Genomic DNA, 18137 nt, shown 5'->3' with positions numbered 1-18137 from the left:
GGTTGCAAATTTCTCAGACGGTCCGCCATTTTTCGTACGCGTCGCCGGACTCAAGTTTTTATCGGCGAAGTACGTTTCTCGGGTCTCCCCCTGTGGTCAGGGGTCGGTCATTTCCGCGTATATCGCGCCGCTCCCTAGTTCGCGGACGGTCCGCCATTTTCTTACCACGCGACATTTTCGCGACGCTGCTACGCGTCGCCTACCTTTCGGGCCTCGGTGAGTGGCCAAGGCTAGTCATTATCTATTTCGCAAACGTGGTCCGCCATTTTGCCGAACGTCGTTCGCCCGTCCTGCGGACTGTCGTGGCTCGTCCACCGTGTTGCGGGAAGGCATCCTGGCTGCTCGCTTGAGAGCCTCCCCTTTCCTGGAAAGTGTGTTGGGCTCAAGCTACATCGCGCCGCCGCGCAACATCCCGTACCCGCGCCAACGGGTATAACTAAATAAGCGTAACTAAAATGAAAATAAATAACCTCTACGCGAGGTGCTCTTATGCTTGAGCCGCAAATGAATTCAAATACTGACGCGGTGTTGTTTACTTAATACTAACATCGCGCCGGATGGGATCGTTAACGAAAAATGCCTCGTAATAGAAAAGAAAAAGAATCAAACGAAAACGAAAAGAAAATAAAGGGCGGTCGCCCGGATATGTTTCCCATCCTCGGAACGCATAGTCGCAACTTAATTCTATTTGAGGCGTCGCTCCGCCTCGTCGTCTTCGGAGCCGCTACTCCCCTCCGGGCTCTCGAACATCACGGACGATCCGCAATTTTCCTCTGCGGGTTCGCCCCGTGTCGCCGCCTCGACCCTGGACGCCTCTGGGGCGCCTGCCTCCAACTCCGGTATATCCGGCAGCTCGGCCTCGAGCATCTCCACGGTGCCCCTCAGCAACCCGAGGTCGGTCGGCAGACCCATCTCATCGACCGGGCCCAGCTGCTGGACCCCTGGGTCCCGCATCGTCGGGACTGTCGCCTCGCGAGACGATTCCAGCTCCTCCGTCGCTTTCGCGACCGGTATCACCACGCTCTCCGGCCCCGCTGGCCGGGTGAGCAGCCGCACTGCGCCCTCCGACAACCTTTTTTTTTTTCTTTACATGGTGGAAATCTTACGCTACTGGAATCCCCGCGGATGCGCGGGTTTGAACCAGTAGCCTCTCCGAAGAGGGGAAGACCCCCCGCCCTGGGGTGGGGCGGGGGAGTGCCGGATTCTACGGGGAGCAGGGACCCAGAGTCCCGCCATTGCCTCGTAGCCTACCGGCTAAAACCACCATGAGTGACCCTCACCGTGCGATGCTGGGGAGGCTCCGGGAAACGCAATGATCACATCCATGGGCCTCCCCGCACCTCGCCTAATACGGCGAACTATCCTAAATTAAGTGACGGATGAGTGGCCACTACCCTCATCCGTCACCCCCCCCCCCCACCGGAGTTGCTTGCGCAGCGGACGAGTGCTCATGCCCCAGCTACTCGCCCGCCCCTCAGACGGAGAGGGGAGGAGATGGGGGTGACTCCCCTGCTTTCTCCCCCCCGCGCCCCTCTTTAAGGGGCAGGCGGGGGCACACTCCTGAAAGGGGGTGCAGCCTCCTGCCCGCGCGGGACAGGAAGGGGCACTTGTGGAGGACCCCCAAAGGGGAATCCTCCCGAGCCCCTCCCCGCCCCGCTCCTCCTATCTCCGCCGACTCAAGTCGGCATCCGCGGGGACGGCAGGGGAGGCCCGCCTCGTGCGCGGTCAGGCCCACCGTGCCGTTCCCATCCTCCCCTGCTGACACACCCCCGCACGGGAGTGTACGGATTGTCGCGTCCGATGTCCGTTCCTCCATTGGATGCGCCTCTGTGTTTCACCGTCCCCCGGGACCTAGGGAGGGGGGACGGGCTAGCGTCACCTTCTGTTGCGCCGCCCGCGTTGCACCCCCGAAAGGGGCGAAAAAAAAGGGGGCGAGGAGGCAGGTGAAGCAGCGCTGGCGGCGTTACCCCCCGGGACCTGGGGAGGAGGGGACAACCGTCCGTCGTCGTTCTCGGATGAGGAAAGGTGGGCGGCCCTTCCGTCCTCCCTCAACCTCTCGTCCGCCTCTTTTTGCGACATAACGCTGCCGCAAAAAGAGACGAACGCCCTCCACTTTTCACGGCTCGCCTCCCCTACTCCGACCGTCGCGGTAACAACGGCCGGGAGGGAGAGATCCTTCCCTATCGCCGCCCGAAGGGCACGACGCTTTTCTGCCCACGCTGGACAAAACTCCAGCATGTGCTGCGCCGTGTGCGCCCCCTCCGGGCAGTGGTGGCAGCGCGTGGTGCGCTCCTTCCCGATTCTGTGCAGGTACTTGCCAAAGCAGCCGTGACCAGTCAGCACCTGCACAGCGTGGAAGGCGAGACTTCTATACCTCGCGCCTTCCACCCACTCCTCGAAAACCGGGTGAACAGCCTCGACGACCCTTCTTCCATATTGCTGCTGGAAGGCCCAGTCCTTCCAGCGCTGGATGAGGGTCGTCCTCGCTTGAAGCTTCAGCCCTCCGACAACCTGCGCAGCACGACCTTGGGCGCCTAAAGGCGCGCGACGCTAGCCGCAATTGCGCACGGTCGCAAGGTTTGACGACAATCGTTCAAATTAATTTTTCTATATACTTATATATATTCAGCCGTATAAAGGTAGTTTTGACGACAGTCGTCAAAACTACCCTTCTATAGCCACGCAAATATATAGCCATGCAAAGGTAGATTTGACAACTGTCGTCAAAACTGCCTTTATACCGCGGTGTTTTTGACGACCGTCGTTAAAACTTCCAAATGTCGTCGAAACTGCCATGTTATATGAAAAATTGTCGTCAAAACTGCCTTCTGACATAGTTATATATATATTATATATATATACATATATATATATGTATATATATGTCGTAGTCTTTTCGTTATATTCGTCATTTCATGAAATACCTAGGCACTTCCAGAAACGTCGACGTTTGGTGAAACTTATTCAAATTACTTAACGTGCCTAGGTAGTTCATGAAATGACCACTCGGCGCAGGCGCTTCGTGATAAATACTCAAATACGTCATCTGACTAATTTCACACTTCGATGTTTCATGTAATGCCTGGCATATCGTAACACGTGCCTCGAGAAAATTAATTATTTTCGTAACAATCAAAAACATTTAAAATGGAAGATATAGTGAGTAAAGAATTATTTATCAAAAAATACAATAAGTATTATGAGGAACAACCTGGTAAACGACCATATACTTCAGCTCAATTAAAAAAGGTAAATATCAAATCAAATTACGCATATTAAATACTTTTGAGGTTAGGACAACTCTTACTGAACTAACAGTTTTCTTATTCATTTGTGTATTTCAGCGAAAAATATCGATTGTAACCAAGTCCAATCATACAATGGTATCTGTTCGTGAGCGCGCGGTAGCGCGAGGAAGCGCGAGGTGGAAGACGACCACAAGTAAAGAGGACGCAGCGAGTAACACAAAAAATAATGTCTATAATAGCAATGAAATATATACAAGTATTTACAGTGTACAGAGTTCCTTGTATTTTTAGCACAAGCAATGAAGGAGAGCGCGTACTGTAGCTATACTGCAACGCGACGCAAGCAAGCGAGCACGAATTTGCGGTAAAGGCGGTGTAACAGCGGTCGCGTACGAAAGGCGGTTTAACTGTATAGAAAAGCGGTGTACTAGCGGTGATCTGCAAGCGAAATCGGTTCCGCGGCGCAGCGGCGGTCCTTTATCGTCTCGGAGACGAGCCTCCCTCCAGGCTAATTGCCGATGATTTCAAGGAGATGATTGGCCACCGACGGCCTACGTCACCGTGCATACGTCACAGTGTCAAGTGACGATTCGAACCGGTCGTTACATATTTTCGAATGCGTTGTTTATAGCATGGATCTTTCCTTTGTGTGAGCGCAGATGAGTCGTATGGAATGTCGAACAAAGCTTGACCTTATTATTGAAAACAATGTTAAAGTTAGAATGCTAATCACGAAAGATCCATGCTATACTGAATATTACCTTCTGAATATTACCGAATTCTTTAGCGACATTTGACGCGAATATTAATTCTCGCAAGCGTGCATGCGCTGATATTCAGCCGAACGCAATTGCTTCGCGATGATTATTGCGATCTCAAACATTCCCGCCCGCCTCGTCATATGTTGACGAAACGAGACGGTGCGCTCGCTGAGGCGAGCGCTGTCGCGGCGCGACGCATCGATTAGCGATCGATTAATGGTTTCGATCCCGGCGCGGGTGCGAGCGGCCATGTTGCGAGGTGTGCGGCTGCGCATTGTCACAACACGCGACGATCTCGAGCGTGAAACACATTTCGCGCGGTGTATACGGTAGCGCGAATTCGGTGACATGTGACAACATAAGCGGTTAAGGTAACTAAATATTGGCAGAAGGCTGATAAAGACGATTACGCGAAGTGAACGAGAAAAAGTACAGGCGAACGGCCTACAAGAATAATTACGTGACGGTGAGTGCCGGTGGGCTCACGCATCCCTCGGCGGTGACTGGTGTTGCGGCAGCGGCCTCGCGGCGCTTACGACGGCCGCGGTGGATCGAGGCTCGCGCGAGCGAAGGCGCGACGGCGGGGCACGTGGTGACCACGTGTATCATAGCCGGGCGCGAATGCGGGCGTACGGGGTGTCGCGAAACTGCGAACAAGTCCGCGAGTGAATTACCGTGGTTGCGTGAGTGCAGTGATTGGTGAAGCGGTGGTAGCAAGCCCAGAATAATTTCGTGTCGTTTTCGCACGCGACGAATGTAGCCGGTAAATGAGCACGGTAAATTCCACAGTGACAAGTTATGCCGCGAAGCAACCGACAGACATAAACGCGAGAAGACGAACTGTGATAAGCGCGAGAAGGCGGACAGTATAGACGCGAGAAACCGGACAGAACAATACGCGAGAAGCCGGACAGGAATGCAACGATGCAGCGAGGGGAATCGACGGAGGGTGTAAAGCCCCGTGTCAATCCTCTTGACGGCGGATTGCACGACGAGTTTCCGCTTTGGCAGCTCGGCGTCGGGAATCTCGTCGCTCTCATCCGGCCCCCAGGTTCGGCCCTCCGGTAGCCACCTTGGGCCCGTCCATCGCAAGGGATTGCCGATCAGCTCGCTGGGAGCGATCCCCTGAGGAGAGCAGTTGGCCGGGTTGTCTCGTCCGGGAATGTGCCGCCACTGGGCCTCGTGACGAGTACGCTGGATGAGTGACACCTGGTTGGTCATGAACGGCTTCCACCTGGATGCGTGGTCCGTGGCCCAGTGAAGTGTCACGCGGGCTTCGGACCGGCGAAGTAGTGGAGCTGCGGACAAACTTAAAAGGTCGCGAGCGTGTCGCGTTAACGTGGTGAGCCAAGTGATAGTGGACAGTTCAAGTGCGTGTTGCAGACGGTATTTCTGAGGGATCCCGACGAGACTGTCCTCAGAGTTCGTGGCCCATTTATGCAACGGGAGCCCGCCCGCCGTGCAGGGTTCGCGCACTTCGGTGTGCACGGCGGTCGCGTCGTCGACGGGCTTGCGGGGTGCGGCGAGGTTCCTCGGGTGCGAAGAGACCGGCCGTCGGACGACGTACCGGCCTGCGGATGTGCGCTTGAGGGTGCGCACAGAGAGTCGCTCGCTCTCCTCTTCCTCGGGAGTGAGCTTGGTGATCGTGCGCGGACGAAGAAGGTTCTCAGGACCTGCGGCCCCCCTGCACGCTGGAAACCCGCCCGCCGTGCAGAGTTCGGTTTGCACGGCGATCGCGTCGACGACTGGCGTGCGGGTTTCGGCGTGGTTCTTCGGCGGCGATGAGACCGGCCGTCGGACGACGTACCGGCCAGCGGGTGTGCGCTCGTGGGCGCACACGGAGAGACGCTCGCACTCCCGTTCCTCGGGAGCGAGCCGGACGAAAGCGGAGTGAACCTGGAGTGAGCGGCGGTGACCAAGAAGAGAGGTCGCACCACAGCCCCCTGACAGAATCCATCCCAGGATGGTCTTCTGCGCGATCGGCGTTTGCGGTTTGCCTCGGCGGAGGCCATCTTCCAGGATGGTCGAGCACACCTCAGCGCCAAGGAGCAGCTCGACTGGGTCGTTGGCGGCAAAACGAGGATCGGCTAGCGGGAGCCCCTGCAGATGAGGCCACGAGGTGTTGCACGTGATCGCGGAGCCCTGGTACAGGGAGAGACGCGGAAGCACGAACGCGACGGCGGTGAGCGTGGCTCCGGTGGTCGTTGACGTGAGGCTCATCGACACCTTGCCCCGCGTGGATCCGGATTGTGAGCCGCCGATGCCGAAGATTGACATTCGGGTGCGCGATCGCGGCAGGTGCAGCCGATGCACCAGGGACTCCGACACGATCGACACTTCGGAGCCTTGGTCGATGAGGGCTCGAACTTCGTGTGGCCTTCCGTGACGATCGGCAATGATCACGCGCGCGGTCGCGAGGAGGATCGCCCTGCGGTCGTCGGCCCTTCCGACGGCAGAAAGCGCGCTGACTTCAGCGGCGGGCGGCGGCTCGGAACTGTACGCGTCGTGAAGCATCGTGTGGTGACGCGAGTTGCACGTCATGCAGTTCCTGGTGGACTGACACTTTGCCACCAGATGGTTGCCGAGACAGTTAAAGCATAGCTTGTTTGTCTCGGCCACTGTCTTTCGCTCACTGGCCGGCTTGGCCTTGAAGTCGGGGCATCCCATGAGCGAGTGCTCCCCGTTGCAGAGCGGACACTGCGAAGGCTCGGAACGCTTCGCGACGTAAGTTTTCGCGGACCGTGATGGTTCACTCGCGGGTTTAGTGTTCTTTGGATTCGCAGCGTTTAAAGTGAGAATCCGTTTTGCGATGAAGTCGGTTAGAGTGTCGTGACTCGGCGGTTCGAAGGAGTCTCCCGAGGAGGATTCCCACTCCAGGCGCGTTCGCGGGTCGAACAGTTCGACGACGAGGTGATTGAAGAGATCCATGCCATGCGAGTCGATGGGTCTTCCTATGCTCTCCTGAGCGTTGACGGCGGAGATGACAGCGTTATGGACGCGGCTGAGCTCATCGGCGGTAGCGGTCTTCATCTTCGCCACGGCGGTAAACGTGGCGAAGTTGGAGCGTATCAGCTCCCTCTTGTTCTCGTAGTGCTTACAGAGAATATCCCAGGCGCGGTCGTAATTGTCGCCCGTAATAGTTAATGATTTTATCAAATTTTCAGCCGGCCCCTTGAGGCATGAACGCAGATAGTGCAGCCGTTCGACTTTCGAGATGGACGACTGCTCACCGATCACAGATTTAAAGAGATCACGGAAGGATGGCCAGTCCTCGTAGGAACCCGAGAATTCCCGTAATTGGATACGGGGCAGCGAAGTTCGTGACGCGCGGTCGTTACCGTACTCCACCGGCGCGGAGGCTTGCGCGGGCTTGCGGCGGTCGGCCTCGCCGGACAGGACGCTACGCTGCTGCACGTAAGCCATCTCGGCGGCCTCGAGTAAGTCTGATTGAGCGTACTCACTTTCAGCGTAGCGGCTCGAATCCTTGTAGCAGTTTCGAATCAGGTCGTGCTGACTCTCGAACTTTGCCCACAGGTCGTCGAGGATGCGAATGCGGGTCTCGATGGCGGCGAGGGTGATGTTCGCTTGCCCCATCTTCTTCAGGTTCTCTTCGGCTCTTGAGATGCGCTTGAAGAGTTCGTGTTGGCTGCTGACCATGTTGCTCTGGTCGAGACTCATGGTGGTCTTCTGTTGGAGGAGGCACTCCCGAACTCGCGGTTGCCGGCGATGATCCGGCTCGAAGGACCAAAAATGTTCGTGAGCGCGCGGTAGCGCGAGGAAGCGCGAGGTGGAAGACGACCACAAGTAAAGAGGACGCAGCGAGTAACACAAAAAATAATGTCTATAATAGCAATGAAATATATACAAGTATTTACAGTGTACAGAGTTCCTTGTATTTTTAGCACAAGCAATGAAGGAGAGCGCGTACTGTAGCTATACTGCAACGCGACGCAAGCAAGCGAGCACGAATTTGCGGTAAAGGCGGTGTAACAGCGGTCGCGTACGAAAGGCGGTTTAACTGTATAGAAAAGCGGTGTACTAGCGGTGATCTGCAAGCGAAATCGGTTCCGCGGCGCAGCGGCGGTCCTTTATCGTCTCGGAGACGAGCCTCCCTCCAGGCTAATTGCCGATGATTTCAGGGAGATGATTGGCCACCGACGGCCTACGTCACCGTGCATACGTCACAGTGTCAAGTGACGATTCGAACCGGTCGTTACATATTTTCGAATGCGTTGTTTATAGCATGGATCTTTCCTTTGTGTGAGCGCAGATGAGTCGTATGGAATGTCGAACAAAGCTTGACCTTATTATTGAAAACAATGTTAAAGTTAGAATGCTAATCACGAAAGATCCATGCTATACTGAATATTACCTTCTGAATATTACCGAATTCTTTAGCGACATTTGACGCGAATATTAATTCTGTCAAGCGTGCATGCGCTGATATTCAGCCGAACGCAATTGCTTCGCGATGATTATTGCGATCTCAAACAGTATCAAAACTCAAGCTGAAAAAATGTTAACCGTAACTAAAAAAATATTGCCAGATATAATTGTTGGTGATTGTGTACTAGTCAATGTAGATAAAGTTGATCGAAGTCCAGGAGATCCACAAAATATCGTTGCGGTAATTACTGACTTTAAAAATGAAGTCTATCAAGTTGGCACGGTTGCAGGTTTAATAAAATCTTGGTTTAATAAATGCGATCTCAAGAAAGCATCATCAAAATTTCTCAAAATTGAGCAGGTCGACTCAAATACATTTATATCACTCCGAGAAGCAGTTGCTGCACAATCTTTATTTAAAGGACAAGGTTTTGTTAAATGTTCGTGTCAGCCATCGAAGACTCAATGTCAAACGAACCGGTGTTTGTGCTTTAAGTCCAAGCTTCAATGCAACTCACGGTGCCATAAAAGTGGACCATGTGCTAATAAATAATTTTCAAATCTAGCTAATTTAAAAAAATTGACGAAATAATATGATTATTTGTACTTTATTATTATGAATGTAACTTAATATTATTTAAAAAATTCTTATAAAATTTGTTAATGGCAAGAAATTCTATTAAATACTATCCACGTTAAAGTGTATCAAGTCTGTTCATTAATAACCTGTTTTTGTAGAATAAGTATATGTGTCTGTTACTCATCTTAAACGATGCTCATCGTAAAGGACGTGTTACGATATGCCAGGCATTACATGAAACATCGAAGTGTGAAATTAGTCAGATGACGTATTTGAGCATTTATCACGAAGCGCCGGCGCCGAGTGGTCATTTCATGAACTACCTAGGCACGTTAAGTAATTTGAATAAGTTTCACCAAACGTCGACGTTTCTGGAAGTGCCTAGGTATTTCATGAAATGACGAATATAACGAAAAGACTACGACATATATACAACATTATATATGTGTGTACACGTATGCATTTCGTATCATCGAACATTTTTGAAATATATGAAAAATATCGTTTCACAGGATTGTCCTCCATAAGAAACGAAGTGACACGCAACGATATTACTCGCGCGTGTTCACTTTTGCACGCTTCGATTCGTAATGCAGCGATGTACGTATATATATATATATATATATATATATATATATATATATATATATATACATGCAGTTGTGATATATGACATGATATATGATATATATATATATATATATATATATATATGTATATATACAACATTATATATATATATGTGTGTACACGTATGCATTTCGTATCATCGAACATTTTTGAAATATGTGAAAAATATCGTTTCACAGGATTGTCCTCCATAAGAAACGAAGTGACACGCAACGATATCACTCGCGCGTGTCATCAGTTTTGCACGCTCTATCGCTGCGCAAAGACTCGCGTTATTTTATGCCGATAGGAATATTTTGAAAATAAAACAAAGCAACGATTCAATCGACGTTGAATAATTATCGATTACGATAATATTGAATGCAATTCAATCGTTATATTTGTTTTTTCTCAAAGTATCCTCGTGAAAATAACAGTACTGAAATAAAATTTGACAACGTTTAACAGTGGACGTCTATGTGCTACGTGGGTATTTACGTACCTATTTCCGTACTTGAAAATCGCGGCACAATGTTTTCATTTACGTGAGCGAAAAATTTTTTGATCGCGGCACATTTGTCTGACCTGCTCCAACATGTCGCGGTACTTGTTACCGAATTCTTCGCTGTGCAATCCGTCGCACAGCTGAAGGAGTCGGTAGCGCAGTTGCGCAGGCGTAAAAATCGCGAACTCGGGGATCGAACTTATGAGAGGTTCCCACGACAATAAGGTGTTGGGGGTAAACGTCGTTAGGGCGTGTCTCATCAGTAGGTCCATGCGAGACGTAAAGTCGCGTATCGTCATTTTTGGACCGGGCCTTTTTTTGGATCCGGTTGAGGTGGCCGAGGTAGTCGAGTCACCGACGCTTATACTTTTCGACGTCGACGGTGAGGCTGCTGCTTTTTTCAGTCTTTTTGAACCTCTCGAGGTCGAGGTGGCCGAGGTGGTTGAGTCACTAGCTGATTTTTTTATCGGCTCGCGTCTCGGTAAGGCTGGCGGTGATGACGGACCAGGTGCATGGCCATTCGACTTGGCTGGCGTTTGGATCGGTAGTCCTTTGGACCGTCTCCGGGTCGAGGTGGTCGAGTCATCGATTTTTTCTTCGATCGTTGGTAAGGCTGCTGATGCTGCTGCTTTAAAACGCTTTGAGCGTCTCAAGGTCGAGCTGTCCGTGGTGGTTGATAAGTCATAACCGGTCATTTTGACTTTCGGCAACATCGGCGGCGGCGACGGCGTTTGCGACGTTGTTGACCAATATCCGCGCACCCACCACGCACGGCCATCCGACTCTTTTTCGGACGAGACGCTCACGTGTTCTGTCGCAGCAGCAGCAGCAGCAGGACGACTACCAGTGGCGGTGGTAGCGAGAGGCTGACATTCGTTTTTTTCGGGCGACGGTACGACGAACGTTCCCATCGTTCCTATCCATCTCTTACCAGTTTTTCGACGGAGCGCTTTATATTCGTCCAACGGGTCGTGTTTTCTTTTTCTACTGATTCTCGGAGGTCGCGGTTGAGAATCGTCTCTCGTCGACATCGGCGGCGGCGGCGACGGCGTTCGCGACGTTACTGACCAATATCCGCGCGCGCACCCCGCACGGCCATCCGACTCTTTTTCGGATGACACGCTCACGTGTTCTGTCGCTACAGCAGCTACAGGACGACTACCAGTGGCGGTGGTAGCGGGAGGCTGATATTCGTCTTCGTTGGGCGACGGCGCCTTCGCTTCTTCGACTTGGTTGATGGACTTGGGGAAAAACGTTGTTTTTCCTCTCCTACCCGGAGGCCGCGGCTGAGAATCGTCTTCTCTCGTCGACATCGGCGGCGGCGACGGCGCCGCCGCTTCTTCGACTTGGTTGATGGACTCGGGGAAAAACGTTGTTTTTCCCCTCCTACCCGGAGGCCGCGGCTGAGAATCGTCTTCTCTCGTCGACATCGGCGGCGGCGACGGCGCCGCCGCTTCTTCAACTTGGTTGATGGACTCGGGGAAAAACGTTGTTTTTCCCCTCCTACCCGGAGGCCGCGGCTGAGAATCGTCTTCTCTCGTCGACATCGGCGGCGGCGACGGCGCCGCCGTTTCTTCAACTTGGTTGATGGACTCGGAGAAAAACGTTGTTTTTCCCCTCCTACCCGGAGGCCGCGGCTGAGAATCGTCTTCTCTCGTCGACATCGGCGGCGGCGACGGCGCCGCCGTTTCTTCGACTTGGTTGGACTCGGGGAAAAACGTTGTTTTTCCCCTCCTACTCGGAGGCCGCGGCTGAGAATCGTCTTCTCTCGTCGACATCGGCGGCGGCGACGGCGCCGCCGCTTCTTCAACTTGGTTGATGGACTCGGGGAAAAACGTTGTTTTTCCCCTCCTACCCGGAGGCCGCGGCTGAGAATCGTCTTCTCTCGTCGACATCGGCGGCGGCGACGGCGCCGCCGTTTCTTCGACTTGGTTGGACTCGGGGAAAAACGTTGTTTTTCCTCTCCTACCTGGAGGCCGCGGCTGAGATTCGTCTTCGTCGTCTGTAATTTCTATTATCGTCGTCGTCGTCGTCGTCGTTAATGGCTGTGATAACGGCAATTGCGGCTGTGGCGACGGTGGTGCCGCAGCAGCGAAAGGACGTTGACGACTACCGCTAGTTGCAGCTGTTGTGAGCGCACAACGCCCTTGGCAACCGAGTTGCCAAGCGTTAAAGAAACTCGACCCCAGCGACGAAACGTAGAGAGCAAGGTCCATCCACGAGGACCAATATCGCTGACGCGAAGGTCAGCGCCGAGCGCTGACCATAGAGGTTAATGCTACCGCGGGCGACCCCGAGGTAGCAACCGGAAACCGATGTAAGACCGCCGAATCGAACAATCAGGCAGTCGGTCTGAAACCATCAAGCTGTCGCGTCGAGTCACCTGCGAGTTATCTATAAACGAAACGCGAAGTGGAACTTGTAATAAGGACACTCGTGTAAGGCAACTCAATTTATTAAAGTGGTTCAATATAACGCCTTCCTTCATCCTTCATATCGCGAACGGAGCCCGATCCCTTTTAGCCGACAAAACGGCTAACAAATTGGTGGCAGCGGTGGGATCTGCTCCATCGATTCGCCAGGAAGGACCGGACTGCCGAAGAACCACGCATCTGAAACAAGAACGAGTTCGATTAATTCGATTAACAATCGGTGGCAACATATCCCGGAGAGGAAAAGCCAGCCGAGACCCGAGCGAAAAGACGGTAGCAGCCGCGAGTGCAAAAGTGACACCTGAGACGGCCACGATCTACCGCACGGAATCACCGACTCCGAGCGACGCAGAGACACAGCGAAGCAGCGTAGCAGCGCGGCAGGGACGCAGCGATCACGCAGGGACGCAGCCAAGCAGCGAAGCGGCCCGACGGACCGATCAGGCGGAGCAAGGCGAAGCAGCCAAGCAGCAACATGCGATTCGCGGCGATATTGTAAGTGCGAAAATTTATGTAACCGCGAGCGTTAAGTAAATGTCGGACGACCCGAACCGACAGCCGCCCGTCCCGCAAGCATCATTTATACATAGCAAGTCCGCGCAACGCGCCGCGCGTAACCTCGAGAATCCCGTGCGCGCGACGCGATCCGCAGGCGAAGGGTTAAACCGGCCCGCCGAAAGCGAAGGGTTAAACCGGCCCGCCGAAAGCGAAGGGTTAAACCGGCCCGCCGAAAGCGAAGGGTCAGACCGGCCCGCCGACGGACTAGACCAAGTCCGCTTGAATTTAGAGTCACGTTTTGCCGAAGGAGAAGCGCCCGTGCTATCTCCGAACGTCATTGTAGAACGCGAATTTCCGTTCGACGAGGTAGACGCGAGTGTAGTAAGCGAACACGCAAATCGCGATAACGACCAGACAGACTCACTCACAGACGTCTCCGACGACGCGCCAAGCCGCGCGTCACAACGAGGCGAATTTTCTCTCACGTCGTACGACAGCAGTATATTCGTTCCCGACGAGAATTCCGCGGAGGCCGGGATGAGTCATACAGGAAACGCGACTCCTACCCGAGAGAACCGCGAGGAAAATACGGACCCAGCCAGGGTGACCGAACAAGGCGACGCCGAAATGGCGCAAAATAGGCCACTCGTCAGGCGACCGGCGACACACAAGCAAAATCGAGTCCCGGAGCCGACGCAACGAGAACTGAGAGCCCCGGACGCAGTGATAACCGATTTAGTAAATTTAATGCGCGACATGCAAGAACGCATGGACCGCGTCGAGGCTGCGGAATTCGACCGATCGGCCGAACTTCTTCGCGCTTTTCGCGAGTTACAGGGCCGCGTAGGCAGGATGGAATCCGCCACGCGCGAATCTTATAGTCGACAGGAGCGGCTATCACTTGATCCCGACACGCGAGACCGCCGCGTACGTAGTCAGGGCCCTTTAGATGTCACATATGGACGAACGCATAGCGACGTCCGAAATCAACCGGGTCTAGTTAACGGGTACCTCAGCTTTAAAGAGGCACGAGCAATGATACCCGAGATTAACGGCGAGTCGCGCGAACGTGTCCGCGAATTCGTAAACGCGAGCACGTATGCAATGAAGAATATCCAGCCGACCGACGAGTCGATGCTACTCGAAGCTATTCTGTGCACGAAATTTAAAGGGAAGGCAATGACGGACTTTGATACACGCGACATACGCGATTTTGACCAATTGAAGCGCGAGCTCGAGTCAGAATATCTAGGGAAACGCTGCATGACGCATCTGCAGCTCGAATTTAATTCGTTAACGCAAAAGCCAGGCGAGAGCGCGCAAGACTTCGGTAGGCGCGTCGAGAAATTAGCCCGCGAGCTTTACGAAGCAATGGAAGAGGGCAAAGGTCATACGCAAGAACAGCAAAAGGCCATACTAGATAATATCAAAATTCAAGCGCTGCATAATTTTCAAATTGGATTACATGATGACATAAAATTGTTAGTGAGAGCGCAGCGATACCAGAGCCTGCAAGAAGCGATAACAGGCGCCAGCGCGGAGGAGAGAGTTAAAGGCCCCTCCCCGCGGAACGCACCGGCAACGGCAAAGAATAAATATCCCGCGATAAATGCGCGAACCGCAGGGAAAACGGTAGAATGCCACAAGTGCGGAAAAAACGGTCATTACGCGCGAGATTGCCGTACGAGCCGTCACGCAAACAGATATGCATTGCCGAAAGCCGAGAAGTCTAGCATTAACACGATAGAGTGCTCGTATTGCAAGAAGGCAGGGCACAAGCGCGACGAGTGCTGGTCGTTAAACGGACGACCGAAAGCCGAGCGACCGCGCCGAACGAAAACGGAAACAGTTAAGAAAACGCCCGTGAGTACTGTCAGAAAGACAAAGACGCAGGAATCTAGCGAAGAGGCATCCTCCCGCAGCAGCAGCGAGGAGGATGAGAAGCCCAAGAGAAGCAAAGCGCGCGCCGCCGAGACTTATCGAGTTGCACAGATAAGTAAGAAGCATGAGGAAGGACCGCTAGACTTAGTGACACTGCCCGTGCAGGAGGCAGAGAAGGGGGAAATGGACCTGTTACTAGACTCAGGCGCAACCCTCACGTTAATAAAAGTAGGAAATTTAAAAGGAAAAACAATGGTAAAGGAAGAACGGTTAGCGTTAGTAGGCGTAACCGGACACCAAATTCATACGATTGGGAAAATAAACGCCACTGTGAACCTCAGAGATAAAAAGATTCGCCATACGATGTATGTGGTGAAAGATGACTTTCCAATCGAATATCAAGGCATCTTAGGAAACGATTTCCTCACCAAGCATAAAGCGGATATCTCAAACTCGAAAAAACGATTAAAAATCGGCTCGACTTCTTTTAAGCTACGACCTTTCCGCAAGGTAAGACTTCCGCCTCACAGTGAAACAATCGTGGAAGCCGTCACTGATCATAATCGTGTCGGCATAGTGAGAAGCGGCGAACCCGCTCCAGGAGTTTTTATCGGGCATTGCCTAGTGCAGCCCGTCGAATTTAAGTGTCCGATTAGCGTGTTGAATGTGACGGACAAGCCGGTGGAGATAATCACTCCGTATGTAACCCTAGAAGACTTGCCGCCGCCCGACACCGCGGACGTTCTCTCATTACGCACGAGCGACGAGCGCGAGACCGTCGCCGAACGACAAAAGAAGGTACGCGAGCAAGTACAGCTCGACCATTTAAATGCAGAAGAGCGAGCAGCCGTAGAACAAATATGTGATGATTACTTTGACGTATTCTACATAGACGGCGACCATTTAAGCGCGACTACCGCAATAGAGCACGAGATAAATACTCGGCCGGGTAGCGCGCCCGTGAATGTGAGACCTTATCGGTTACCCGAGAAGCATAAGGCCGAGGTGAAAAAACAAATAGAAAAGATGCTCGAGGATGGCATAATCAGCCCAAGCACGAGTAATTGGAACGCGCCGATAATAGTCGTTCTTAAAAAACCGGACGCATCCGTTTACGTATAACACTACGCCACACTCTACTACCGGTTTCACGCCATTCGAATTAGTTTACGGGCACCGACCTGACCTACCAACGGCCCTAACAAAACCGCCGAAACTAACATATTCGTATGACGATTACGCAAAAGAACTACGCGAACGGATCCGCGCAACGAATCAAGTCGCGAGGGAAAATACGAGAGATGAAAAAGCAAAATCGAAATTACATTTCGATAAAAAGATCAATAAAGCAACTTTTAAAGTAGGCGATAAAGTGCTACTTTACGATGAAACAATACGACGAGGACGCTCAAAGAAGCTCGACTCGCAATGGGTAGGACCATATGTTATCTTAGAAAAGCATAACGACGTAAACTACACAATTAAAATCAAGCGAAAGATGCTACGTGTTCACGCGAACCGATTGAAAGCGCTAGTCGAAGAATAAAAGCACACACGGCAAAGCAAAAGCGGGATAAGCAAAAAAAAAAAAAGAGAGAGACGAAAGTTAACAGCACTTACCTAAGAATTATTCCGCCGCACGAGGGAGACCTCCCTCCGCCCGGTGGCCACGTCTAGGGTTATCCGTAAAGGAAAGATCAGTATGTACCTCTGAACCGCCTCCTCGTAAGTCGGAGGCGGCGAATCTGGCGACGCTGGCTCCTCAGTGGCGCGGGGAGCCTGAGCCACACGCAACCAATATGTGCGTAAACAGGCATCGCACGTGAACGGTGCGAAGAAACGATTGCACCTGAAGCACCTCATTTTAGCACTTATAATTTAACTTCACAATATAGGAGCGTTAGATACTGCACGAAGAATAGCAGTAGACTAACGCAAAAACGCGCTACGTAAAAAAGAAATGACACTTGCTGACAGATAAAGTCAGCATAAAATAAAAGATAAATAGAACACCTCCAGGAACATATTCATATTACAGGCTAGCTATCATCCTACACCTCGCAAAGGAAACGATATCGGAGCAGCCACCGTACGAGATGACAGCGTTCACTGCCGAACCCGGCATATATTATGAGAAAATCGGACAACTACAGCAAACGAAGGCAACATGGAAAATGGCAATACGCATAGACGTAACCGCTTTAAACATAAGATATCAACAATTCCAGGAAAATTTAGCGCGCATCGAAGAAATCTGCAACCATGCCATCAGAAGCGTCAAAAACACATGCCAAATCACTCTCCAGACCATTAAATGAGAGAATAGTAAAACGACACGCAACCTAGAGCAACTACGAACCATTTACCGATCACCAGTAATTAAACGAGGCCTGATCGACGCTGTAGGTCAAATAAAACACTATTTGGCACTATGGACGCTGAAGACGCGAAAATAATAAACGAACAAATACAATTACTAAATAATCAACAACAAACGTTGCAGCACGCAGCAAAAAATCAATTAAAAATCATTAATGCTACCATAGGTCATATGGAAAAACTAGAACAAACACTTTCATATAATGAAAATTTAATGGCTAACGTTACGAGAAAACTAGAGGAACAGCTCATATACCGAGAGGGAATAGACGAACAACTACTAGTATTAACTGCTATTTTAAATGACCTCACAACAGACATAAATGACATTACAGATTACCTGACTCACGCAAAACACAATATTTTATTAACGCGTGTACTCCCAACCGAAAAAATAATCGTAGAACTAAGAGAAGCGACCTCACATATAGATAGAAGATTAAACTTCCCATTTAAAATACAAGCCGAAAACTGGAATTCTATCCAAAAATATCTAGATGTAAACGCGTATTATGATAATTCGAACATATACACTATCCTAGCGTTCCCATTAATAGCGTATCCAATGTATGAAATAATAAAGATCACACCTGTACCAGTACACAATAGCCACAACGTTTTCACCTTCCTAGAACCCTCTCACACCCTATTAGGGATAAATCGAGAAAATCACAACTATGTAATATTAAAGGAAAACGATTTAAATAAATGTACACAAGAAAATACTAAGTTCACCTGCGCTCAGAACCTCCCTGTCTATTTTATAACGGCGAATGCACCGACCGAAATACAGCTCTTTGTAAAAACGTCTACACATATAGAAAATCGTAAGCAACGTCACATTATATCAAATGTAAC

At 51.4% G+C, this 18137-nt stretch overlaps 1 protein-coding gene across 1 annotated transcript; it reads right to left on the bottom strand.

Annotated features, from left to right (window-relative positions):
* Window positions 1–684: 684 nt before the first annotated feature.
* Window positions 685–7039, bottom strand: LOC139812939 (uncharacterized). The gene is made up of 3 exons (XM_071778134.1): window positions 4988–7039; window positions 2219–2550; window positions 685–1072 (listed from the first exon to the last, which is right to left on the bottom strand). The coding sequence occupies exons 1-3, from the start codon at window positions 7037–7039 to the stop codon at window positions 685–687; spliced, it is 2772 nt and encodes a 923-aa protein (XP_071634235.1).
* Window positions 7040–18137: the final 11098 nt, after the last annotated feature.

This window comes from Temnothorax longispinosus, chromosome 5 (genome assembly GCF_030848805.1).
Source record: "Temnothorax longispinosus isolate EJ_2023e chromosome 5, Tlon_JGU_v1, whole genome shotgun sequence".
In the NCBI taxonomy this organism is placed as follows: domain Eukaryota; kingdom Metazoa; phylum Arthropoda; class Insecta; order Hymenoptera; family Formicidae; genus Temnothorax; species Temnothorax longispinosus.
This window is presented reverse-complemented; position numbering and strand designations above follow the sequence as displayed.